The sequence below is a fragment of the Macrobrachium rosenbergii genome, chromosome 40 (assembly GCF_040412425.1).
Source record: "Macrobrachium rosenbergii isolate ZJJX-2024 chromosome 40, ASM4041242v1, whole genome shotgun sequence".
Lineage (NCBI taxonomy): Eukaryota > Metazoa > Arthropoda > Malacostraca > Decapoda > Palaemonidae > Macrobrachium > Macrobrachium rosenbergii.
The window spans coordinates 5880161-5908021 of record NC_089780.1 but is presented as its reverse complement, the minus strand read 5'-3'; the positions used below and the strand labels follow the sequence as shown (position 1 = coordinate 5908021).

The following is a 27861-nucleotide window of genomic DNA, read 5'->3' as shown; positions in this document are numbered from 1 at the left end:
TTTCGTAGATCTTTTTCCTGATGACGCGAGAGTCTTACCGAGGAACATTAACTGACTGATGTCGAAGCATTCTCGAAAAACACGACGTGGTTGTCAAAGCACTCTCGAGAACCACTACCTATTTATCAACGCGAGTCTCCTCGAGAAACACTACCTTGTTATGGATGACGACTGACCATAAAGGCCGTTTGCCTGGTATCGACGACCCAGTGACTAATAGTCTTTGATGACGTTCTTTTCTCGTCGTGTTGTTGACTCATTTGACGCCTAGGATGGAAGATACGACGCAGAGCGAAGAGGTAATTGTTTTAGTTGTGGAGATTTGGTGACTGGCGACGCAATGGCGGCTCTGGGGTGATGTACGATAAGCTACAACTGTGGTGGGAGAGGCCTGCCTTAGAAGGCATAAACTCCTTCCTTCCCCATCTGTCGGGCCCCTCCCTCCCCGGGGCTGTCAAATTTCAGGACGGGGCATTTATGAAATCTCTCTCTCTCTCTCTCTCTCTCTCTCTCTCTCTCTCTCTCTCTCTCTCGCAGAACTGCCTATTTTGGTAATTCAAACACAAAAAAAACAAGAAATGCATATACAGGTATTATCCTACTTACGATGGGGTTAGGTTCTAAAAAAAACTCATCGTTTGTTGGAAAAAACGTATCTCGAATATAGCCGAGCTTACACTAGGGTATTTAGTGCCATGTATACATATATGGTAGACTAGCCTACACTACAAAGTATACCCTATACATACATGGTATAGTAATTATTAATATCGGCTAGTCCTGGAGGTTCTTGCAGAGTGACTTATAACAATTCAATATAAAAAGAGAAATTGAATAACAAACTAGAATTAGCCTAGCCTAAACCATGGTATATCGTATACATATACGGTAGCGTAGCCTACAATATACTGGACTCTATATTCACATATCACATTATACAAACATCAACATAACAAATATGCATCATTTCCATGGATCTTTTAAAATGTTTGCCTTAATTCACTATATCCAATAATATTGTATATATTCTTATATTGCTTTTGTGTTATAAATTGTGATCATAGCGATCAATATTTTGTTTTGGAAATCGATTATGTGGTAAGTTTATTTTGCTGTATTTAACTCAGTTCAGAGCACTTTTCTTGCTTCTGGTTAGCATAAATGAATCTCTAGATACTTTATTTATATGGGCAAGGTTATTTTTCGTTATACGAAGTGTTTTTAAGTCAAAATATAACTTAAATGCCTCTCATTTTTTATTAATAGATGACGTTGGCCGTTTGGCAGCGTTTGTTTTGTGTGAAATAAATAAAGATTCCAGTCACTACTTTCACTTGATTTCATCATAATACGAGCTTTACGTATTCATTGTTTATCGGCGTAAAAACAGCAGTAATTTATTCTTTCATGCCTAGTAGTTTTGATTAAAATACTTTCTCTCCAATTTTAATTACGGTCGAGTTTCATGATGCCATGAGAGTGCTGTCTTTCTGATGCATAATTATTTGCTTCACTGCAACTGTGGATGGGTGCTGATAGCAAGCTCCCATCTGATGTAGGCAGGCAAAGAAATGCTCAAGTCCATCCTAGTTTAGTCTGTATGGTATCATAAATGATATATTGAATTTGTCTTTTACAGTTTGTAGCAGTTTGGGCAAAGACTGTGAGGAAATTACTAATCGCTTTTGAAATGGGCTAAGGACCTTCTTTGATTTTGCTGTTTCTACCATGCGTTTAAGAATTTTGTCTTGGTTTAACATGTTCAACCCATATGCATTCCTGGATGTTTTTTATATGCCACTCGTTTCCACGTGTTTTGGAAAGTGAAAAGTATGCAGTAAAATTTGATATTATGCAATGAACAGTTTCAGTTTATAGTTTATGATAGATACACAGAAGATTTCCCACTAAACACCAGGACTGTCTGTTGTCATAATCTGACCCGATGTATATCTGCGCAAGAAAGGCCATGTTTTGAGCCACTGGTGGGTTGACCTGGCATTCTTTAGACCTTGGGTAACACCTTCGGCTAACCTGAGGTAACCACATGATAGTTACGCCAGGTTACGGTAGTGTCAACACTCTTAGCTTATCTGAAGGTTAATTAGGATGGTAATATTGTTATACTTTAATTCCTTGCTAAATTGGTGAGCATTGGTGCTTATGCAAGCCACTAGTTTTTAATTCCCCCTCTCCCCCCCCAGGTAGGTCATAGGCTATATGAAAATTACGGATATATCTAAGGAAGAGCTCTGCACAAACGTATTGTTTATTAATGAAATTCTTTGACTGGACGATATAGGAAAGGGTGTATATAATACATTAAAGGTGACATGACTCAAAAGGTTTACAAGAATAATGTGAGAAATTGACCGACTTTTATTGTGTTTTAATGTGAGGTTAATCCCCGACGTGCTGGGTCTGAAATATGGCAACCCGCGGATCTTCTCTATGAAAAAGCATAAACAAAAGATGATAAATTTCTCACAGTATTTCGGTAAATTTATCAAATTTTCTTGCCTGTACTGCATCATATACACCATATCCTATATTGTTCAGTTAAAAAATCCTCATTAATTAATAAATAATACGTGTGCACAGCTCTTCCTTAGAATTACCAATTGTTCCTACACAAATACAAATCTTCTATCGTTACATTCTTGGGTCGGTCCTTGGACCGTACAGGACATACATTCAAGTGGTCGAGGGATTGCCGGGTGCTCTGGCATGCGTCCCTTTCCTGCAGAGGGAGTGACTCAGAAAGATCATGACCTGGGGGGACTTGAGGGTCCCATGCCCCAGGATTCGGACACCCTAGAGTCACAGAGGCATTTTTTGGAGATTGTTGGTTTGATACGACATTATAACGATCTTGAGGAAGAGACCTTGGGTTTTCCTGTGGATTGTTCGTCAGCCATCGAGTCTTTTTGGGGATCCCAGAAGGTACCCAGGGTCTTGATGGGCTTGCCTTGGTCAAGGCTTGCTGAAAGGTCTTGGACCAAGTGAATCTTCTGGTTTCTGGGCAAGAGAATTCTCTTCGGTCCAGCTGCTCGCGCAAGATGCTTCCTCTGCCTCTAGCTCACCAGAGAAAATACTATAGAGAGTCCACTGCCAACTGAACAGGTTGACCTGGACCTGACTCATCTCTGTCATGATCTGTTGCTGGAGCAACTCCATGCAGACGAGGTCTCCTTCTCACAGCAGAACTGGAATTGACTACCATGGCAGCGTTTCTGACAGTCTTTTGGATCAACCCCTGGTCATTAGTCGGTGGTCAAGATCATGTCCTCTTGTTTGGGTTTCTGTATGCCTGAAGATGATGCTACTTTTAGGAGACTGATGGTGACTGGAGGTATGGCCATCACCTACAGAGCCCACCAGATGGCAAACCTGAAGATGCGAAATTCTGTGTCGTCTCAAATTTCTAGGTTCATCGAGTTCAAGTCAGCACTGGCCCTCAGTAATGGACTGGTGCTGGGTTCCACCTCTCTCTTTGCTAGAGAAGAGGTGGAGGCTGTGGTGGACAGGCTACACGTCGAGAACAATGACAAGCTTTTTCACCAGGCAGTTACCAAGATCCCCTGGTCTTTGTGTGACACTGCATCCCAACCTTTGGATCAGGCTAGCCCTTTCTTATCGGGTCAGAGGAAGTCCCAGACTTCTCAGCTCCTCCTAGAGGTACCTAGCCTTCTGCCCTGGTAACAAAAAGGCATGCACTTGCAACCCTTGTAGCCCCCCTCCTGTGGTAGGAAAGGGGGCAAGGGCAAGAAGGGTGAATGATGCGAAAAGTGTGATGTTCCTCCCTGCTTGCTGCTGATGGTTGGGGGTTGCCTGTTGGGCCTTTGGGCAACGTGGCAGCAATATGGAGCAGAGACCTGGGTAGTAGATGTCCTTTTGGTAGGGTATCTACTACCCTTTGAGTCTTCACCACTCGTCTTCCTTGATCCTGCCCACTTCCAGACTTATGTTCCTGGCTCTCAGAAGGACCTCGCACTTTGGGAAGGGGTGAATGCAATGCATAAGAACGGCGCTGTGGAAGTCCTGAAGGATTGGTCTCCAGGTTTTTACAGTTGTCTGTTCCTAGTGGAGAAGGTGACAGGCAGCTGGAGACCAGTCATTGACATCTCTCCCCTAAACTGGTCCATTCTCCTGACCTGGCTCAAGATGGAAATGGTACATTCAGTACTCGATTCCATCAGAGCGGTGACTTCATGCTTTCGGTGGACTTGAAAAATGCGTATTTCCAGGTACCCATCCATTGGTCTTCCCACAAGTATCTCTGCTTTACCCTTGGGGGGACGGTGTTCTAGTTTAGGGTACTTTGTCTCGGGCTCACAACCACTCCCCAAGTGTTCACTCCTGTGCTCACACTGATCTCTGCTTGGATATTTCCCTTCGAAGTATAGGGAAATATCCAGAAAATGGGAAACTGTATTCTGCCATTTAAGGATAGGGCATACCTGCTGCACACACACTTTTAGTAAATGAAAATCAACCATACTGTGATGACTGGTCCCTTTGACTATCAGACATTTGCTGATGAATGCTTCAGTCTTAGGGACCTCAGGAGAAGCCTTCTCTCCAAGGCCTGAGACAAGTATGGCTGGTATCTTCTAGCCAAGGTCCTCGAGGAAGAAGTTGTTTACGACGCTGGTAGCATTTTTAGATTAGTACTGGTATTAGAAGCAGGTCATCTGCAAAAGCTATAGATTGAATTTTTATATATATGTATAATCAGGTTATTATGTCTGTAGGTTTTATATAAATTTTGTAATTTTAATTAATGATATCAGCATGAGTGATCTTAGTTGTCCTGATACCAGAGGACATTAAATCATTCAGTCAATCCTTTTGTGCTGGGTGGCAAACAAGTTGATGCTCGGAGCTCTCCAAAGCTGAGAGGACCTTCCTGCTATGCTGGGGTTTAGGGACCATTCTGTCTCTTTCACTTGACTGGCAAATGAGCTTGTCTGCTACTGTGTTCTGAGCAACCAAACAGCTCTGCTGAGTAGCGAGCAGCTGCCTACTCGTGCACCTGCATTACCAACCAGTGTAGGTGCCTGCCATTCTGTTCCCACAAACCTGGTGTTAACGACTCTTCCAGGTGTCCGAGCCACCCCTCTTGGGATTCATCTGAAAAAGAAGCATCTCCAGAGGGGCAGGGCCAAATGGCACTCCTACTGTAAGGTTTCTGTCGTCTAACCACCGACTTAAATCTCTCCTTACTTCCTCCGAGAGAGGAATTGGAAAGAAAGGAGGGTCTCTCACTGGAGACCAGTACTTCTTCAACCTCCGTTGACAGTAACAGAGGAGAAACCACCCATGAGGGGCCAGCTTCTCCAAAGAAAACAGGTGACACAGAATGACCTGCCACTGCCAATCAGGTTGTTCCTGTCAAGACAGGAACTTCTGTGCTACTGCCCTGAACTTGCTTATGTGAGAGTCCAATGGAAAAATTCTCACTCTCTTCCGTGTCTCATCAGCATGTCCAGGTACTTTATCCTTTGCTTGGCTACGAGATCTGACTTCTTGAAGTTTATCACCACACTCAAGTTATGACAGAATTTGAGGAGGGGATGGTCTCTGTCCTGAAGCAACATGCTCGCCAGGACTAGCCAATTGTTTAAATACTATCAACAGTTGTATTCCACGCAAATGGACCCAAGCAGAAATCAGCGTGAACACGAGTGAAAACCTGGGGAGTAAGAGAGCCCAAAACAAAGTGCCCTGAACTGGAACACTGTACCCATGAGGGTAAAGCAGAGGTACTTCTGAGAGGACTGATGGATAAGTGTCTGAAAATACACATCCTTTAGGCCCACAAAAGCTTGAAGTCGCCCTCCCTGATGGAATTTAACACTGAATGAACAGTTTCCATTTTGAACTGGGTCTGGTGAATGAACTGGCTCAATGGAGATAGGTCGATGACAGATCTCAGCTGCCTGTTTCCTTTCCCACCCGAAACAGGTGGCTGTAAAAACCTAGAGGCTGATCCTTCGTGACTGCTACTGCATCTTTCCGCAGCATCACATTCACCTCCCCTGAAAAGGGTGAGAGCCAAGGGAAGAGAGAGGTGGATCCCAGCATAGTCTGTATCTGAGAACCAAGGCCGGCTCCGGTTCAACGAAATGAGGTAGTTGAGACAGAATAGTGTTTCTCCTCTTCAGTACCAGGTTAGACTGCAGGTTTGCTGTCTGGTGGGTGAGGTAGGTAAGCCCTACCTCCCAACAGCATCAGTCTCTTGAAAGAGGCATCCTCTTTGGGTGTTCGCTGTCCCACTGAGGATGTGATCCTGGCCATCATAAGTGACCAGAGATCAAGCCAAGAGACTGCCTGGATTGCTGTTATGGCAGTTGACTCCAGGACTGCCGCCTCCATTTGCGAGAGGGAGGCTCCTTCCACCTGGAGACAGTCAAGTGTCAACCCAGGACAGAGATGAGTCAAGTTTGGGTCTACCTGTTTCATCAGTACTGGACTCTGATGGAAGGTAACTTACTAGATCGGAGGGAATTCTCTTGCCCAACAACATAGCAAATTTTGAAAGTAATTTGTATTTTTCTTGAGATACAAACCTCAGATTCTTCACGTAGTATTTAGCTTGCAAACATGAGCTGGAACGTCTGTTTTGGAGTTTCAGGGCAATGAGGGTGTGTCTAGATTGTGGATATCCTTTTCCTCATTCTGCTGAATGGACATACATTGCCAACAGGTCCCTTGATATCTTCTTGGGACCTGTGGTGCCCAAGAAGTTGTGTAAGCACCTAGCTCTGTTTGGACAGTTAAGTATCTTGCCTGAATACTTCAGAGTATGAATGCAGAGTGACTGGACTTGCTTCCTTCCCTTACTCTATTCTGGAACAGCCTCTAGGCTGAAGTATCAGCTGGGTTGGGCTAGGTAGAGTCACTTTCACTTTTAACACTCAGTTTTAGCATAGCACCTAAGATGCGTTTCCCTCTATGCTCTTTTAATAAGGGAGGGTGGTGCATAGGTAGAGCTGCTTTGACCAGAATTAGAAGCCTTCTAGCTAGAATTCCCATTTTGGGGATTTCATTGGCCTCCGCTGATTTTTCCTTCCCTGAGTGAGTTTTCTCGAACAGAGATTCTCTCAGGGCCGGGTCCCTACTGCTCTTCCATCTCATATGTCAGACTTGTTAGGTGGTTAGTAGAGTCATTGCATCACCTGCTGCATTTTTTAACTGCAGTCAGTTGTCAGACGACCACTCACCTAGGGAGTAAGTCTCACTTATGAATGGCGATGGTATTTCTGCAGGAACAAATGACTAATTATTAAGTAATTTGTGTTTTTTATTAGTATTCAAATCAGAGCCTGTTACAGAGTAAACCCAACTCAACTACTCTGCTTTGTCCCTGCAGTTGAAGGAACAAATGAATACAGTAAACTGTGTTCCACCCCCCCCCCTGCAAATAGCTAAAATCCACGAATACTTAAAACCCCTCCAAAAACACTTAGAACTGCCTGTTTTGATAATTCAAACACAAAAAAAATCCTCTAAAAATGCTTATACCTGAGTATTTTGTTAGTTTTATCACGAAAATTGCATTTAGTCACAAAAATGATATGAAAATATTAGTGAATATTTCTCAGTGAAAAAATGCTGCGAATGGACGAATTTTTTGTGAATAATGTGTATATTTGTTCCACAGAGAAATCCGCCAATCGTAAGACCGCGAATATGGGGGGTTTACTATACCCCCATATACACCTCATGCCCATAACCACAGTTAACTCCCTTGTTACCAAGTTCAACAATTGTCATGGCTTGCACTGAAGGATAATTCTATATAAAAGGCTCTGGTTTGTATACATAAGAAAAATGCATATTACTTTAAAATTTGTTCATGAGACTTACCTGTCAGATATATATATATAGCTGTAATCTCTGAAGTCCGACAGAATTTCAAAATTCGCGGCACACGCAGTGGCCGATTAGGTGGTTAGCACACATTCCCGCCGCTGGGAGGCGGGCATCAGGAACCATTCCCATTTTCTATTCAGATTTTCTCTGTCGCCGGACTGTCAACACCTGTTGTCAGTTCCCCCGCCATTTGGATTTCGAAATTTGTTGTCACTTTGGTATTTTGGTTGTTTTTTGGTTTCGACTTGGATCTGTGACTTGGCATACGCTTTTCTGGACCGTTTTTGATTTTGCTTTTGACTTTTCTTTAAATAAGATGTCTTCCTCTAGCTATCGTGTCTGTAGCTTGGGTGATTGTAAGGTGAGGCTATCGAAGGCTTCTGTAGATCCTCACACTTTGTGTATTAAATGCAGGGGTATGGAATGTTCTATGGATAATCGTTGTAATGAATGTGAGGGATTATCTGAAGGGGAGTGGAAGAAGTATGAATCCTATATGCGAAAATTGGAGCGTGATAGGTTGAGGAGGTCTTCCTCCAGGAGTGCTTCTGTAGACGGACAGTCAGGGATTTCTCATGTTAGTAACCCTGTAGTTTTTAGTCCTAACCCGGTAGTGTTGCCTTCGGGCCCGGAAGTTGTTGCTACAGAGAATAATACCTTGGCTCTCGTTTTAGAGTCAATTCGCGCTCTTGAAAACAAAGTGAATGCCCTGCAAGCGCAAAGTGTTGTTTGTGTTAATGCCCCTAGTGTTGTGGAGGGGGCGTCAGATCGGCCTATAATGCTTCTAGGCCTGGACCTCTGCCGAACTCCCAGGATACAGGGAGGGGGCATGTCAAAAGCCGCATGAAGGTTACGGGGACTTCCCACCGATCTGACGTCCCTTCGGCAGGTCCTGATGACCCTACCCAGGCTGCTAAGGATCATGCACTGGCACATATCCATAAGGATTGCTTCTCGTACTCCGACACGTCCTCCCCACGTAGGGGTTGGAGCTCTCAGTTGGACTCTCGCCCTTTTAAGAGAAGCTTGAGAGGAGGGGACGCTTCACGTCCTCTTCCTCTAGACGTTTTGTGCTCTTCCCCTGAAAGTTTCGGGATGTTCCTCTTCGGAAGAAGTTAAAGTTGTGCAACGGATGATGACGCTGCTCCACCCCAGTCGCGCTAAGGCAAGGGCTGTTGCTTATTCACCGGTGAGAAAGAAGAAGACGTCCCTTCTCCCCTCTCCTTCGCAGTTCAGCCCCTTCTCCCGAGAGAGCTGTTTCTCCAACACGTCAGATTTTGTTGGGTTTGCAACAACAGCTGGATACTCTCATGGACCGTAGAAAGGACAGGCCTCGTTGTAAGGATCTGCATCTGCCTGTTAAGAAGTCCAGGCCTTCTCCTTCGTCTCCTGCTTTGTCGTCTTCGTCTGCTAGATCGCATGAAGCTTCTCGTCTTTCTCCTAAAGAAGGTATAAAGAAGCTTCCTTTCGTCTTCCCCAATTTGAAGAGTTGGATGTTTTCTCGTCACGCGCCAGGAGCGCGTGTCTCGCGCTTCGCGCTCCTCACCTCTCACTTCGCGCGCCTCGCCTTGAGTCTCGGCGCTCCCAACCAGACGACGCGCGCCACAACATCAAGCTCTTTCCGTATCCAGCCTTGGAGCTGCGTGCGCTCCCCGCCAGGACGCTCCTCGCTCGCCTCGCGTTATATCTTCACGCCCTTCTTTCGTTGACACCACGCCTGCAGTGCTTCTTGATGCTCAACTTCCCGCTTCGACTTCTATCGTTCTTCAGGATTTAGCCACGACTTCTTCTAAATACGACAGGTCCCGCTTACGTATTGGCGAGTCGGGTCTCCTTCCTCCTTGCTCTCTTGACCCTCCGAGGGAGAAGAACCCCTTCCGTCAGAGCCTTCGGACGAAGAGAAACAAGCTTCTTCTTCTACTGATTATCAAACTCTGACTGTTTTGTTTAAGGATCTTTTTCCTGATACTTTTCAAACTTCAGCTCCTCGCTCTCCCCCTTCACAGTTGGCTTCATCTCAAGCTGAGAAGAACTCCTGGTTTTCTTAAGATGAAGAAGTCCTTCTCTACCAAGAGGGCATTCGAGAAGGTTCAGGACTGATGACTACGAGAAAAACCAAGGAAAGTCTTCTTTCCCTTTGCCTCCTTCACGTTTGTCCGGCAAAGCAGGCATGTGGTATGAGACAGGTGAAGATATTGGCTTGACAGTTCCTCGACTTCTCAAGGAGACTTTTGAGTCTTGTTGACGCCTCCAGAAGATCTCATTTGTCCTCTTCTAAGGTTTCTTGGACTCTTACGGAAATAGACCACCATCTTAAAGGACTCTTCAGGACTGTGGAAGTCTTTAACTTCTTGGACTGGTGTCTGGGAGTTTTGTACATGAAGGCTACTAGCCCGAGTTCCATTAGTCTGGGGAGCTGTCCAGTGTACTGCGGTGCATGGACAGGGCCGTCAGGATGGCTCTGAAGAACTTGCTTCTCAGTTTTTGTCGGCCCTTTTAAAGAAGAGGGCATTGTTTTTGCTCTTTCTCGGCGAAGTCGGTTTCCCCTACCAGAAGGGAGAGCTACAGTTCGCTCCTTTCTCAAGCCATCTCTTTCCCAGACCTTGGTTAAAGATATTGCTGCCAGCCTTCAAGAGAAGGCAACTCAAGACCTCCTTTCCAGGTCTTCTAAGCGTCCTTCAGCTCCATCATCGTCCTCTTCTTTTCCACAACAGGCTAAGAAGAAGCTAAGCCCTTTCGTGGAGGAGCCTCCATGGGGAGCTTCTCGAAACCCGCCACGAGGGGAGAGGTTTCCCAGAGGCAAAGTCGCCTCCAAGAGAGGTGGCAAGTGACTCCTTTCACCTCCAGACACCAGTAGGAGCCAGGCTTCTTCATTTTGCCCAAGCCTGGAGAGAGAGAGGGGCAGACGTTTGGTCCCTTCAAGTAGTAGAGAGAGGCTACCTAATTCCTTTTCTGACTCTTCCTCCTTTGTCTCCAACCCCCAGAGATCTGTCTCCACATTACCATCCTGCCAAGCAGAAAATTCTGTTTGAACTTCTCGAACAGATGATCGAGAAGAGAGCAGTGGAGCAGGTCTTAGACACAAAATCCCTGGGATTTTACAACAGACTGTTTCTAGTCCCGAAGCATTCAGGAGGTTGGAGACCCGTCTTGGATGTCAGCAGGCTGAACGACTTTGTCCTGAAGGACAAGTTCAAGATGGAGACGTCTCAGTCAATATTAGGAGCCCTTCGTCCCGGGGATTGGATGGTATCGTTGGATCTCCAAGATGCCTACTTCTTCACGTTCCTATTCATCCGTGTTCGATGAAGTATCTCCGGTTTGTCTTGGGGCAAGACCTACCAGTTCAGGGCTCTCTGCTTTGGACTCAGCACAGCCCGAGGGTGTTTACGCTTCTTATGAAGAACGTAGCGATGCTGTTGTGGTTGCACCTCTCGGGCGTCAGGATCTCTCTTTACCTGGACGACTGGTTGATTCGTGCGTCGTCAAAACAAAGGTGTCTGGAGGACCTTCAGTTAACTCTGGAACTCGTGAAGTCCCTGGGACTTCTAGTCTGGTGGAAAGTCGCAGCTGATCCCCTCACAGTCCATTGTTTATCTGGGGATTCAGATGAATTCAGCGGCTTTTCTAGTGTCTCCATCGCAAGAATGGCAGTTTCAATGTTACGAAAAAGTCTCGGTCTTCTTGGAGAAGGAAACATGCTCGGTAAGGGAATGGATGAGTCTGCTGGGGACCATTTCCTCGCTGGAGAAGTTTGTTTCTCTGGGAAGACTGCATCTCAGGCCTCTTCAGTTCTTTCTATTGGAGAACTGGCAAAACAAGGAAGACTTGGAAGAGGAATTGAGGATCCTTCCTTCCATCAAGAAGTGCCTGAAGTGGTGGCTCGATCCTGCGAAGTTGGGAAAAGGATCTCCCTCAAGCTTCTGAGCCCCGACCTAGTGTTGTTTTCCGACGCATCATCAGCGGGTTGGGGGGCAACACTGGGGGGAAAAGAAGTGTCAGGAACCTGGAAAGGGGAACAGGTGTCCTGGCACATCAACATCAAAGAGTTGGCGGCGATCTTCTTAGCCCTCCAATTCTTCGAGGTCCAAGTTTCCGATCGTGTTGTTCAAGTGAACTCGGACAACACTACGGCGTTAGCTTACCTCAAGAAACAAGGCGGGAACACACTCGTTCCTGTTCGGCCTTGCAGGAGAGATTCTCCTTTGGGCTCATGCTCGCAACATTTCAATCCTCACAAGATTTGTTGCAGGGGTCGAAAATGTTCGAGCAGACCTGCTCAGTCGGCGCCATCAACTTCTGCTGACGGAATGGACCCTTCATCAGGAGGTTTGCCAAGATGTCTGGAAACTTTGGGGTCGCCCTCTCGTGGATCTCTTCGCGACCTCAAGAACGGCGAGGCTCCCCCTCTACTGCTCCCCTGTACTTGACCCGGGGGCAGTGGCGATAGACGCTCTTCTCTGGGATTGGACGGGGATGGACGTATATGCCTTTCCCCCGTTCAAGATTCTGGGAGAAGTGATTCGCAAGTTCTCGGCCTCACAAGGAACAAGGATGACTCTCATCGCCCGCGTTTTGGCCTTGAACCACTGGTTCTCGGAGATTCTCGTCTGGTTGGTAGACGCCCGAGGACCCTACCTATGAGAGCAGATCTGCTCAGACAACCCCACTTCGCGAGATATCATCAAAACCTCCCCGCTCTGAACCTGACTGCATTCAGACTATCGAAAAATTGGTCAGAGCGAGGGGGTTTTCTGGCTGAGTGGCACGGGCCATCGCTAGAGCCAGAAGAGCTTCCACTATCAGAGTTTATCAAGCTTAAGTGGGCAACCTTCAGAAGTTGGTGCAGCAAGAAGGGAATTTCCTCTTCCTCGACCACTGTGAGCCAGATCGCTGATTTCCTCCTTTATTTGAGAGAAAAACTCAAGTTAGCAGTTCCGACAATCAAAGGTTATCGGAGCATGCTTTCTTCTGTTTTCAGACACAGAGGTCTGGATTTGTCTGACAATAAGGACCTCCTCGATCTCTTGAAGTCTTTCGAGACGTCTAAGGTTCCTCGGCCAATTCCTCCTACTTGGAATTTGGACGTTGTGCTCAAGTTTTTAATGTCCAGTCCTTTTGAGCCTCTCCAATCTGCATCTTTTAGGGATGTTACTAGGAAGACGGTCTTCCTCACTGCTCTGGCGACGGCGAAGAGAGTGAGCGAAGTTCAGGCTATCAACCGTCATTTGGGCTTCAAGGGACACAATGCCGTCTGCTCTTTAACCCCTACGTTCTTGGCTAAGAACGAAAGGCCTTCTAATCCTTGGCCTAGATTTTTTTAAATTAAAGGTTTGACGGACCTTATTGGACAGGAACCTGAGAGAGTTCTATGTCCTGTTAGAGCTCTCAAGTATTACCTTAAAAGAACTCAGGACATTCGTGGTCCCTCGGATAACTTATGGTGTTCTGTGAGACAGCCAGTTAATCCCATGTCGAAGAATGCACTGGCATTCTTCATTAGGAATGTCATCAAGGAGGCACATTCTTGTTGTGACGACTCCAACTTCAAGTTGTTGAGAGTCAACGCCCACGAGGTGAGGGCAGTTGCTACCTCCATGGCGTTCCAGAAAAATATGGCACTCAGTGACATTCTCAGTGCCACATTTTGGCGAAGCGATTCGGTGTTTGCCTCACACTACTTGAGAGATGTTAAGGTAGCATACGAAAATTGCTTTTCGCTGGGACCATACATTGCTGCTTCAACAACCTTGGGGTCAGGGTGTAACTCTGCTCTATCCTTTAATCCTGCTTAGGAAGGGTTTTTAATTGTGGTTTTATGGTTGTTGGGTCGATTGATGGAGACAGTCTTCCCAATCCATTGCAGACTAATGTCTTAGTGTTGGTTAGGTGGTTGGTATGCTATTTTGTCCTTGTTGTATGGTCTATGATCTAGTCACATTGTGGTCACGCCCCCGTTGACAGATCATCTAGCAGTCGCCAGCTTTATAGGTCACTACCTCGCTTGGGTCTCTAGAAAAGCAGAAGCAGACTAGGGTGGCAGTAACCACGCAGTCAGCTATGCTATCAGGTAAGGAACCAAAATAATTTTACCTTTAAATTTGTTTTCCCTAATTCTTGGCTGTCTCTACCCCCCTCCAAAGGTGGTATTCAGCTATATATATATCTGACAGGTAAGTCTCATGAACAAAATGATATTTTAATGATAAAATAAAGTTTGTTCATACTTACCTGGCAGATATATATATTCTTATTGCCCTCCCTCCTCCCCTCAGGAGACAGTGGCATTAGAAAATCTGAATAGAAAATGGGAATGGTTGCTGATGCCGCCTCCCAGCGGCGGGAATGTGTACTAACCACCTAATCGGCCACTGCGTGTGCCGCGAACTTTGAAATTCTGTCGGACTTCGGAGATTACAGCTATATATATATCTGCCAGGTAAGTATGAACAAACTTTATTTTATCATTAAAATATCATATTTGTTTGGAATGGTTAGATTGGCCTCGAAAGAAATTGGTGTCTGATTGTACTGTATTAAGAATATATTTTTGCGATATCAGTATTGAATCTGTTTGTTGACTTCATAATGCTTTATATACTGCATGTATCTTCATCTTGGTAAGTTTTGAGGAAAGGAAACAAGTCTTGAGATGTAGTATATATGGTAATATACTACATGGTTCAACCTCGTACTGCGTTGAAGCCTTATTATACGTTGAACTTGGTGGACAGACCAGAGTGAAGGACAGCAAAAAGATTAGGCAATAGATGCACGGGGAATTAAGTAATTTAGTTTAGCGTCATGTTAAATCTGTGATGATCACAGATTTAAATCAGTTCTCAGGCTATGTTATTTTCTGTTTTCTTTGTTTTCTTTCAGCATCAGTTTGTTGTTGATGAAGTGAGCACCATCATCAAAGAAAGCATTGAGACTGTGATAGGAGGAAATGCGTATACAAGCGCAAAGGTCAACAACTGGACATCACAAGTCGTGGAGAATGTTTTGGGGAACCTTTCAAAGCTCAATAAAGCCTTCAAATATATTGGTAAGCATTCATTAGCTGACTTTTACTATTAACCTTTGAAAGAAAGTGGTGTGGGTTTTCTCATTTGGGAAGTTCGTATTTTGCTGTTTCTCAGTGTCAAGGAAAAAAGTCAAGTTGTTACAGTAAACCCCCCAGTGAATAGCTAAAATCCCTCTAAAAACACTTAGAACTGCCTATTTTGATAGTTCAGACACAAATAAAAACCTCTTAAAGTGCTTATACCTGAGTATTTTAACAGTTTTATAAAAAAAAGTGCATTTAGTAATGAAAATATGAAAATACAATGATCAGTGAATATTTCTCAGTGAAAAATACCATGAATAGGCAAATTTTCTGCTAATAATGTGTATATATGTTCCATAGAGAAATCCGCGAATTGTGAGAACGCAAATACGGGGGCTTTACTGTATTCAGATGTCTTTCCCATAGTTACTATATATGCTTTCTTACAAGTTACAACCACTGTTTGTTTCTACAAGGATTCAAACCTGAAGTATTTTATGTAGAGATACACTCAGTGAAAGTTAGTCCAGTCATTGAGGTCCAGCAGCAAGGTAGTTAATTTGTGGCAGGTGATTGGGGACATGGGGAATACCACCTGAGGAAAAGATGACGGTCAGTATCACTTGACATCTTTATTGCTGCTGGACTTTGGTCATGGGTGTTTGTGGTGTGTTTAACCTACCTTTTCTCAGATACTGTATTGGTGGTGAATTGAGCCTTCTTTGTGATTGGGAACATGTGGTGTGAATGATGGTTCAGTCAGTGTACATGTGTAGTGATATTTAGGTTAGTGGCATTATTGTGGAGGATAAAACACAATCATATTCATTTATTAATTTAAAAAGTGGAAAGTGGAAAATGGTACTGTAAAGAAAATGATGAAGTGAATTAGTATCATAAGATTCACATTGCAACTGTGAGGCGAAAAGGAATTTGTATAGATCTGAAAAGCAAGTCAGATTTGGTGTTTATGAAAACAATTTGAGGATGAAGTCTAACCAGGGTGAGAATGGTGTTTGATAATTTGGTCACCTACTTGGTGAGTGACCCCTTGTAAATGGTGTTTGATAATTTGGTCACCTACTTGGTGAGTGACCCCTTGTAAATGGTGTTTGATAATTTGGTCACCTACTTGGTGAGTGACCCCATGTAAATGGTGTTTGATAATTTGGTCACCTGCTTGGTGAGTGATCCCTTGTAAATGGTACTTGATGACATTGTCGTGTTACGGCAGATGACGATGAATTCGAGGATGTTTCCCACCTATGTAGTGAGTTACCTAAAGCAAATGTGAACTATTGTTGTCGTCAACTCTTTTGGGTATGTTACCCCATTGCCCTGCCTAATATATTTAGAAGTACAGTAACTGGAATTAACCAAAAAAGAGAAAAAAGGAATCTGGAGCAGTACCATTCCACTTAACGTGTTACCAATGAAGAGTTGCCACTTAAAATTTAATTCTGATTCTTATAAAAAGATAGTCATTACCTTTTTATTTTTAGATGTGTTCAAGTGACTTCTGTAATGTTTTCATGTAAACTCTAATTGCTTATCTAGTCTTTTGTGATGGTTAAATAAAACGAGTAGTCGCCAACTTGTGTGCATGGAGTTTGTTTGATATAGCGAGAGGGCTAAGAGAACAGGCAATCTTATGTATGTTTTTTTTTTATATGAAATGGGCCAAAATGTAGACCACATTTTGCTTTCAAAGAGCACCTCAACACTAGAGCTTCTTTATAATACATGTTCAGGGTGTGACTTGATATGTGGGTACTTAATGTCACCTGTGAACATTGATCCTCATTCTGTTAGTTGTTTTTGCAGAGGTCAAAAGTGCATGGCATAATAAAACTGTCTAGTGTCTGTCTTGGTCACCTGTCCAGCGGAAGAAATATGGGTAAAAGAAGAAGGGGTCTAAGAAGATTCCATTTGTGTCTTTTGAGGTCCACTTCTGTTTTTGTCAACCAACCTTCAGCAATTATCGCATGCCATGACTCCTGCTTTTGCTACTGGATTAGTGCCCATCCTTTCCCACCTTTCTTAGTCTGAGGAGTGTATGCTCAGGTTAGACGGTGGTAGACTTGGACGCTCTCGTGATTGGACTTTGGACAATGTAACGGCTGTGCCTGCTATTGCCATTGACCTTTTTTCTGATCCCATCGTTCCTGCTTCTGCTATGCTGATGTCTCTGAGGCAGCCCAATGTGGCAGAGGAATAGCTGATGATTCTGTCTCTCCTTACTATATTGGAGCACTTGGTTATGCACAAGACATGTGCCTGGGCCTCAGAGAGCACTTTTGATGTTCCTAATGTTCCTGCTTTTGCTGCTTTGTCAATTCTTCCTGCAACTCCTTTCCCTTTGGGATGCCTGCCTCAGCTCTGTCCTTGGTGGGCCTGGGAGAGGTTGGGGAGGCCTTTGGTTGCAATGGGTCAAAAAAAAAAAAAAAAAAAAAAAGAGCAGCCATGCTTTTTTGTGCCTCTTCATCCTTGTCATCGCCCTCCTCCACCTTCAATTCCCTGTCCCCAGATCAGTAGAAGAGTAGTAAGGTCAGGAAGGCAGCCCTTGGTGAGAAAGCAAAGAAATTTTTATGTGGACTTCGTTCTCCTTAGGAGAGTGATAGCAATCACTGCATCTGTTTGCTGGAACAGCTCCTGTAATAAGCTTACTCACAAACTGATCCTGACACTCTGATGGCACAGAAGGAAGGGTCTGCACTTCCTGGACTAGCAACCATCCCACTCCCATAGAGCTGGCCAAGTATGCCCCAAGACGTACCTGTGATCAGTCCCTGCATTGTCTGTGGTATGGCCACTTTTCCTGGCTGGTTCTCTTACCAGTGCTAGGTATGAGGTAGAGGAAGGGATCGTGCTCACTGTCTTTTGATGCCATTGAATCATGGCTATGTCTTGGCTGCCACTCCCAGCAGCAACAGGATGGGGCTGGTGTGTCTTCTCCCATTAATTGGTGTTATTGGGTTAAGGTATTTACATTAAAATTTCATATTGTTGAGATAGTGAGGTTAAGGTGTTAAGGTTAAACAGGATTTGACTGCTATCGAAACTTTATAAAGGAAGAGATTGGGGTAAAATTTTGCTGGATATATGTATGCTTGGGTTTAAGTTAGCTGATTGTTTAGGTAGGGTTGTACAGTACTGCGACACGAAATTGGGCTGTTTAATGTGCATGAGGCTGTAATTAAAGTACTGTAACAGTATAAGGCTTGAGTCTTTTTTTTTTTTTTTTTTTTTACAATCCCTTCACAGACTTCTGATCCTTCTGGCTATCTTGTTACGTATTGTAGCCTCATTGGCAGTAATCTGCCCCTTCGGAAAGCTCTACAGGTCTGACATATCCACAACACTGGTTTATGAGTTGTCAGGTGAGGGTAATGGCTCCATCCTCAGGAGAGTGCTCTTGAAGGCAGGGCCACTGGTCTGTTCTTGGTGTCGTAGAGATGTTACCCACGAGTCCTTGTACACCTCCCTAGGCCCAGTCATGGCTGTTCAACATGTGTCGTTGCTTGATCTCCATTATGCAGAAAAGCATCTCACCTAAGGTTCAGGGTTGGCAAAGGTCAGGGAAATGAATTACAGGTTCATCCTCTGCAGGTGAGTTACAGAGCAGGGCAACCTATATGATTGTTTTTTAATAATTAGATGTGGACAGTTGGTAGAAAATTATTATGTTGGGATCTAATTCTGTAGCATATTCTCTGCTCTAGACCATGATGGTAGCGCCACCACGAAAATTTGAATTTTGTTAGACTGCCGTGTAGAAAGCTCGTAGCTATGTAATTGGTAAGTATATGTAAAACTTTATTTTATCATAAAAATGTCATTTTTAATTTCAGTCACTTGTGTAATAATGCAGAAGAATGGTGCTGGGCTACACACAGCTAGCTCCTGTTACTGGGACAACACAACCGATGGCTCGTGCACCGTCCGCTGGGAGAACAAGACTATGTATTGTATTGTTTCTGTATTTGGCTTGGCAATATAAATTAGTTACGTAACGCAGAATGACTAATGTTGTTGGGTAATACAGTCTGTTTCCCTTAGGTATCTTCTTAAAATGTTTTTCTTCTATGAACAGCGGACTTTAGATTTCACCATACATAACATAACCATAAGATCCACACTGAAAAGGTCTGATAATCATTTTGTATTATATTGATATGAATAGGATGAGGATGATAACTCATGCATGCTTCATGTGAAATGTTCTTTCAGTTATCTATTGAAAAGCATCAAGTCTTATTCGTAAGAGAGTCCATATACTGCGTATGCTGTACGTACTTTTGTGTCCCAGGCCGTCGGCTTAGATTTGTTTCCATTGTTATGAAAGTAGCTATTGCCGGTCTAGTCTTCATGATGACGGTAGAGTATGATGGTATTTAGTTTATCGTGACATCTTGAGTCCTCCTTTGAGTAGCGTTTTCTAGAGCCCAGCAGATTAATATTACAAGAAAATGGACTGATATAATAAATACTGTCATATCGTTTTAGTGTTTTACCGTGTACTGTATATTTTTAGACAATAGCTGCTTTTTATAGTTTATTGTTTAGTGGCCTTATGTTTCCATGATTAAAAGGTGGGACCTGAAAAGTCATTGAATCAGTCAAATATGTCAAGATATTTTTTAGTATCCTACACTAGAATCTTGTTATATATTTGAAACCGCAGAAAGTGACATTCATTTGTAACAAAACATAGAAGATGGCTTTGGTAATTACCAGTTGTTCCCAATTTGAGCTCAAAAGAAATAAAATATCATCACTATTCCCAAAGGCAGCCTTTTTTTAAAATTTCTTTGTGTAGTGCAGTTTATGGAACTCTGGTAGTAAATTTCTCTCAACTTGTGATTTCACTGAAAGGAACTTACAGGTAAAATGAGACCCTCATGTTGAAATGGCCACAAATACTGTAGTTGTACCAGGTACTAACACTTAAAGATTGTCTGTAAGGAACAGGCAAGATTGATTTAGGGCACAGTTTTCTGTTGGTTGAAGGTCCCAGGTCATGCTGAATTAAGAAGTGCACTTTTACTTAGAAAATTGTAAGGACGAGTTGATCTTTGTAATGTGATTAACACTGTAATTATTACAAATAGGAGTGATAAGATACTGTCATTTTGTGAAGGGAGATTGGTGTATATTTTATAGGCGCTGGCATATCATCGTAGTATTTTTTAATGCAGATTTTGTGTTTTTATGTTTTGTCAGTAATGATTTTTATGAAAGGTCAGTTTGTATTTGAGTTTCTAACCAAGTTGCAGTTTTTTTTTTTATCCAAGTTTTGTCCAGTCCATTCCATGAGTAAGCAGTAGATGAAACTAATCTAGTGTACGACTGGACACACAGAATGTTAGGAATCCTTCAGCCCAAGGCTTTTAACTGCAGGAATTTGTTATTTCACTGTATTCTTTAGTACTTTGAAGGTCAGGTTATGTCAGCATAAATCACAAGCTAATGGAGCTTTATAGCTATACAGTATCTCTATTGTTGTATTATTTTTGCAAGCTTAATTGACATCTGTAAGACCACTAAGTTTAATAGAAAACTTAAGTATAATACTATAATATTTATGCAACCATTTTGAATAAAGTGTACTAAGTAATATTTGCATTCCCTTTTGAAACTGATTCTGATTTTGTAATCTCTTGTAGTGATGTAAGGAAGGTATTTACTTCCCCAAATATATGTTAAGAAAGCTATTGTGTCTAAACTGTCTGGGTAAAAGATGAAGTAGACAGATTAGTTCAAATGGAAATAAAATAGATCCCACAATTATTCAGACTAACAAAGAAATTGATTACTTGGCATCAAGTGGATGCCACAAATGTTTTGTAAGGAATTTGTGGAACTTCCCTGTACATTATAGATAAACAGCCTACGTATGATACTGGTACCAAATATATTTATTAATACCAGAAAGTCACAAGTAATGGATAACGTAGAAACCTCCAAATCAGTTTTCTTATGTATATGAGAAATGTAGTATAATGAATGTATGAAGTCAGATTGGAACTGAAAAAATTGACAAATGTTTCAGTAACAAACAAAATACTACATCAGTTAATAATTAACATCCAGTGTCTCAAAGTAACATACCCAACATTGCAGTCAAAATAGATTCGTTCATGAATCGAAAAAGTTTAGGAAACCAGTAAATCCCCATGATTTGAACACCACTGCACAAATGTTCATTCCTTAAATAACTAAACGGTGAATGCATCTCAAACTAGAATCAATCAAGGCAAACTATAATGATTTGTGTGAGGATATAATCCTATGGAAATCCTACAAAAGGCTTGAAGAATCTTTGTTGACATATAGTTGTTAAAGGAATAACTTCACAATATTCAGTACATTACAAAATGGAACAAAGAACCCTTGGTTGAAGTAAACCTTACACCAATAGGCAAGGAATTCATCGGCATCAACTTTGCCTTCAGTACTCAGTGCAAAGGGCCTCTGTTTAATTCCCGTCAGTGCACATTACCTGTGGTGCACTGTGGGCATTACTTGAGGTTCTTTGCAGTGTCCCTTCAGCCCCTAGCTGCAGCCCCTTTTATTCCTTTTACTGTACCTCCATTCATATTCTCTCTTCCATCTTACTTTCCACCCTCTTCTAATAGTGATTTCATAGTGCAACTGCTTTGAGGTTTTCCTCCTGGTATACCTTTGTAACCTTTCTCTCAATTTTCCTTTTAGTCCAGGCCTAAATTGTATATTCTTTCTCTATTAAATTCTGTCACTGGTGTCTTTCTGTGCTTTCACTTCCACAATCTCCACTTATCTTCAGCCTCCTGTCTTTGTTTCTGTCCAAATTGGGTCTCAGTCCTCCAACTCCTCTCTTCACGTTCTATTTTGCAGGATCACGCACAGAACATGGCCAATTCATTTCCATCTCCTCCTCCTCATTATCTCACATACATCGAAGTTCCATAGTACCCTGCGTGGCATAACTTCTCACCATTCTACCTTCCCCTTCCCCTTCCCCATCAGTATCTAATTGGCATACTGTTGATGACTACTGCAGGCAATATTGACCAAATACTGACTACTTGCTGGTTTTGACAGTTTAGCACAGAGAAAGATTCATGTTTAACTTTACGTCCCCAAGGCAGATATTGTTTGGAAAAGGCAACAAGGTACCTCTCCTTTTAGAAGGTGGGAGTCAACAATAAAGATTTCATACAAGGTGATCAACTATCAAAGGAAATGGTGGTAGGTTTCCCCGAAAGCATGCTTTTGCTATATCAGAATGAAAGGAAAAACAAGGGAGCAGAGGCATGATTTTAAAGCAAATCCTAACTTAATCCACTGTAAATTTTTATGATCAATTCTTGATGTTGAAGTCATATTATCCTGTCCTTGAACTGGTCACCTTTGTCTAACCTAGAGTATTTGATGAATTACCCTCATGACCCAGTCCTGGAATGCAGGAGAGCACTTGCAGCCAAACATATCTTTAGTGAGTGCCCCATTTTCAACAAACTGTGTGTATATTGTATCCAAAACAAATCCTTTAGAGAAATTGTTAGGATCTTGAGTACAACTCGCATATTGCAATGCAGGCGTGTTTAAGGCCCCTAACTGCTCCTACTATTTTGAGCCTTTTACTTTTATCTCAATTCCCACTTCCATCTTGCTGCCCAACCTCTCTAGCAGTTAGTAGTTGTTATAATTGTGGGGTTTTTCCTTTCAGTTTCACTTTTAGATAATTGTCCCTTATTTCATTTATTTTCTGTCCAACTACTCGAAGTCCTTGCATAGCTTGAATGACTGAAAGTGCCACTGTGCTTGGCTTTATAGGTTAAAGCTTGTAACTCATTCATTCATTCTTCAGGTTACCCTGTTATTTAATTTTAAATAAGTAACAATACAACTGGTCTAAATACTTGGTCTTGAATACTGACAGAATATTCTTTTAAGGCTAGAAAACAAATCGTGCATCTAGAGAAATGTCCTTTCAATTAATGAAAATGAGTGAATGGCTGGTTGAAAGAACAACAACAAACCAGACAAACTTTTGTAAACATCAAAGAGATTAGTGGCATTAAACATGATGCAGTTGATTGATTGAAGCTCAGGAAACTGTCCTGTATATTCTGTACCATTTTCATTTAGACACCCTTTAGGGATCAAAGAGCGTTAAGGTTTTTCCATACCAGGTGAGAAGTACATTAAATGGAAGTCTATGTAGTATAAATAGGCATATATTTTGTTAATCTTGGCATCACTCAAACATCCCAGAAAGGAAATCAACATGTACATTATTACAGTTTAAAGTTTCTCAAGGTATTCATATCATTTAAGTGATATTTCAAACGACACTTCTCCATTGTGACTGGCTGCTCTGTTGTCACCTCAGTGCATTTTCCTCTCAGCAAAGTCCTTCCTAGATTGCTGGTTAAGATGTTTTGTTATCCTCCAGAAACTATAACTTAGTCACCACTAGTGTTAACATCCTGGTGCATCTCTTCTTCTCTCTGTGGTCAAAGTTCCAACCAGCCTTCATCTGGGGTTAACAGGAAGTCCCCAGTTTACGAGGAGTCTGGCTTACGATGTTCCAAGGTCACGACGCTTTTCAAATATATTCACCAGAAATTATTCCCCGGTTTATGATGCATGTTCCGACTGAAGAAATATGGCTCCAAAACGGCAGAATAATAAAAATTTAGAGGTTTTTTTTATGAAAAACTCAATAAAAATGCAGTTTACATTGTTTTCAATACACCCAAAGTATGAAAAGTAAGCTTTTCTTAGGATTTTTGACGATTTTTCGGTTTACGATGCGGCGTAAAAACAGAACCCCCGTCGTAAACCGGAGACTGCCTGTACTTGGTCCTCTTCAGCCTCTTTCTTCATGAGTCACACTCGGGCATCTCTCTTCTTCTGTGAGTGTCAAAATATAATACATGCAAGTGTCATTTTCTTTTGTATAGTTCCCCCTTGGTACCATTTTCTATTGCATTGCCAAACTAAAAAAGTAAATATTGGCATTTGAGTGTCATTTAACTATATGTTAACTTTGTGCATAAGTTTAGTTAGCGGGAATGTGTATGAGGAAAGCTTAAACTGTTATTTTTTCTCTGTGATTGCCTTTCACCTTACCCTTTTTCCTAGTTTTGTGTGCGGTGTAATACTGTATATCCTAAAAAAATGTATTTTCAAAGCATTAAATGCATAAAGAACAATTTTAGGACACAAATTTTTAGATAAATTTTCCCTTCAAAACCTGAAAATTCAGTACAAAGTAATTCATTAATAATATTTTTAGTGGAATATTAGAAGTGAAACATGTATTTTGTTCATTGAGGTTCTATTTAATACATGTGTGTCGTTACTGGCTGCTGTACAGACTATAAAAAAGTAGGATAAATTAGGTGTCCTCATATGAGGACACTGGGATAATGGGAGATGGTCCTGTTTAATCTTGCTGGAACTGGGCAGAGGCATACTGGCTCTTCTTGGAAGATGTTTCATCATGTTTGAGAAGTTTCTCTTGGTACACAAGATGCCCACGTGCTTGTTTCCTCCGGAACGTGAGTATTGACAATATCTATTGAACGATTATCAAGCAAGGTAGGAAACGTTTCAGTGTTTTTAGGTGTAATATTGCTTGACTCCTTACAGACTAAATATACAGTGGATCCCCACCTATTTGTGGTTCCGGATTTGCAGCTCCACCTATTCGCGGGTTTTTCTGTGGAACATATATCCACACTATTTGCGGAAAATTTGCCTATTTGCAGTATTTTTTATAGAGGAATATTCACTAGTTACTGTATTTTGATATTTTTGTGACTAAATGAAATTTTTGTGATAAAACTGCTGTATTAAAGTACTCAGTGTTGGAACTATCAAAATAGGAAGTTATAAGCATTTTTAGAGGGATGTCAAGTATTTGCGGGTTTAAGCTATCTCGCGGCGGGCTGTGGTACGCATCCCCAGCGAATACCGGGATCGACTTATAAACATTTGTGTATACATTACATGCACACATACATTCATACGTGATTCCAATTTGATCCTGGAAACACCACTTTCTCTATCTCTAGATGGAGAGAAGAAAAACCAGCCATACTGCAGAAGAGATGCTGTACTACTGTACATGTACCACACGATGAAGATGAAGACCAGATAGAAAGTGCAGATGCATTGTTGCTATTCCCTGTGATGCATATGGGTTAACAGGTGAAGATGAGGCCCCTGACGATTGATAGTAAAATTCCACCATCATTGAAGTAATTTCTGGACGATAATTCTGAATGAACTCAGTAGGTTCATCATCCCTAGACCTTCCTCATGATTATCAAAATGGCACGAAAAGGTTGTCACAAGTGAAGAAGAGATGGCTTAGTGAATCTGAACCGTGTTGGAGATGTAAAGTTCTGGATTACATTAAAACGAAGCAGCGAGGGAAGAATTACAAAGAAAACACAGAAAAATGAAGGAAAATATGAGCAAACATTTGAAACTATCATGTCCCCTGATATCTTTGATTATATTATCAAGGAAAGTGTCTTTTGTCCTACTGTTACCAAGAATTAAGGTGATTTCGTTCTGAGTGTTGATCTAAAGCCTTTTATTGGGATTCTACCTTTACAAGGCTATCATAAATTACCTCCTGAGAGAAGCTTCTGGTCCCATGAAGATCTTGGTGTATCTGTTATGAAAGTTGCTGTTATTTGGGATGAATCTGCCCTACTGTTAAAGATAGCTTATATCTCCGTGCCGATAGGTGAGTTAGCATTCAAACAAGAGAAGTTTGAATGACTGTCTAGCACACCTGTTCTCCACCAGGTGTGTTTCAAATGTTTCAGTTCTTGTCATAATTCTCCTTGCCGTACTTGGTGGCATTTCATGGTTTTGGCTGTTTGCTGTTTTCACGGTAATGTAAATTTATTTTTCCTAGGATGTCTCCCACTGGAATTAAGGCTAAGAATGTCACATTCTGTAGAAATGATTACTGTGTTAGCAGGTTGTTAATTTTTGAGGTAGATAGACACAGTTTGTGTCAGCTGCAAGGATATAAAGTGTGATCTTGAGAACAGATGTGAGGAATATGGGATTTTCGAAGGACTTTAAGTTTGTTAGTACAGTATAGGAAGAGAAGGAAAGGAGATAGATTGCAAAAGGAAGTAGTTAGGTCAGGTCATAAATCTGTCATTTCTCCCCCTTCTCTAGGTCCTTAGCCTTAATGATTCCAAGACTGTTAAGTGTCTGCGCTCCATCAACATTCTTGGATACTGAGTTGGAAATAGTGTCATCAAGCCAGACCAAGAGAGACTCTGCCCTCTACAAGAGCTTCCACCTCCTACAAATCGGGGTCCTTGAAGAGAATTATTGAAATAAATAAATGTCAGTCAAGCACCAGACCTTGAAGACCATATGGTGCTATTTTATGCTGATTATAGGTACAGTATGGTCAGAATTATGGGTTGGTAGGTTATATTAGATGAAGAGTATTTGTTGAAGGGAGCAGATTACATGTTCTCTGGAGAAGTGTTCTGTTTCGGTGAGAATATCGTAGAGGCGAGGTGGATGGGGAAGAGAGGTTAGGCTGGTAAAGGCTCTGTTGCGTGCGACTGTGTGCTGGGGCCAGGAAGGGATTATATGGGATATGGAAAGAGGGATACGAAAAGTTGGACACAAGGTTGGAGGGGATCCATTCATCAGGTGGGAGTGTGTGAGGTTTGAATGGCCAATTCGTAGTCGGGTAAGAGCTGTTTCCCATCGTCTGTTCTTGTGACGTGGGTTTAACCATGGTAGTATGGTAGGTTTAACTGTGTGGAGCTTGTTATTTGAGATACTGAACCAGAAAGACTGCCAGCAATTTAGTATGGAAGAATGGGAAGTAATCTGAATATGAGATAGTTTTGAAATGCGGGCATCCCGACAAAGCCGCAGAGCGGGCCAAAGAGTTCACTTGCTCATTGCCTGTGATGCCCCACGTGGCTCGGGGTCCAGCAGAAGCAGACTACTGGAGTTTTTTCCGGATTGAAATACGAAAAAGCCAATCTTGAATTTCACGCACTACAGGATGGATGCACAGTCAATAGGGATAGAGAATTAGCAGAGTCTGTGAAAATAACAAAGGATGATGAGAGGTGGATTAGAAGTTGTTTGGTGGGAAAGAGGACAGCAGCCCCAGTTCCTTTAGGGGACTTGGAGCCATCTGTGTAAATTGGGGTGCAAGTGTCATGTGTCAAAATGTACTCTAGGAAATGAGAACGTAGAATAGGAGAAGGAGTATTAAGTTCTGATAAGTTGTGTAGGATAGATGGACAGACTGAGGGAGTCGGGATTAGCCAGGGATCCTTGAAGAGAGCAATGGAAATGTTTGCCTACTATGCCAAGTGGACGCAGGATTTCTCAAGCAAGATTCAACCACTAGCAAGGACAAAGAAGTTTCCTCAAGATGAAGAGGCCCTGAATGCGTTTAATCTACTCAAACAAGAACTTGAAAAAGTCAGTCTTCACTCTGTAGATGAAAACTTACCTTTTGAAGTTGGAATTAATGCCTCTGAAGTAGCTCTCTCAGCAGTACTAAAGTAGGGTGGTAGGCCTATAGCATTCATGTCTAGGTCTCTACAAGGAAGCAAAGTACACTATCACATTAGAAAAAAAGGAAGCCATGGCCATCTTGGAGGCTGTACATGAATGGGGCCACTTCGTAATCAAGATAACGCTTTGATCTCATCACTGACCAATGCTCTGTAGTTTTCATGTTTGATAACCAAAAACACACCAAGATTCAGGAGTGGCAGTTGAAACTTGCAGTCCTCAGTTACAGTGCACTATCATCCAGGGAAAGGAAATGTGGTCTCTGATGCCCTTACACGAATCTTCTGTTGTTCCACTGTCTCCACATCTACACTGAATGATCCACATGGACTTTTTCATCCTGGAGTGACCCATCT

At 42.3% G+C, this 27861-nt stretch overlaps 1 protein-coding gene across 1 annotated transcript; it reads left to right on the top strand.

The window, feature by feature from the left end:
- The first annotated feature begins 25 nt into the window (after nucleotides 1–25).
- On the top strand, nucleotides 26–20546 carry Dlc90F (dynein light chain 90F). Its single transcript, XM_067082971.1, has 3 exons — nucleotides 26–299; nucleotides 14761–14926; nucleotides 18781–20546. Exons 1-3 carry the CDS (start codon nucleotides 273–275, stop codon nucleotides 18927–18929), a joined length of 342 nt encoding a protein of 113 aa, XP_066939072.1. The 5' UTR covers nucleotides 26–272; the 3' UTR covers nucleotides 18930–20546.
- Nucleotides 20547–27861: the final 7315 nt, after the last annotated feature.

Excerpts from the sequence above, each read along its gene's own strand:
- Dlc90F (XM_067082971.1), top strand. The coding sequence starts at position 273 with ATGGAAGATACGACGCAGAGCGAAGAG. Across the intron at positions 300-14,760 it reads ATACGACGCAGAGCGAAGAG|CATCAGTTTGTTGTTGATGA; the intron begins GTAATTGTTTTA and ends GTTTTCTTTCAG. Across the intron at positions 14,927-18,780 it reads TAAAGCCTTCAAATATATTG|TCACTTGTGTAATAATGCAG; the intron begins GTAAGCATTCAT and ends TTTTAATTTCAG.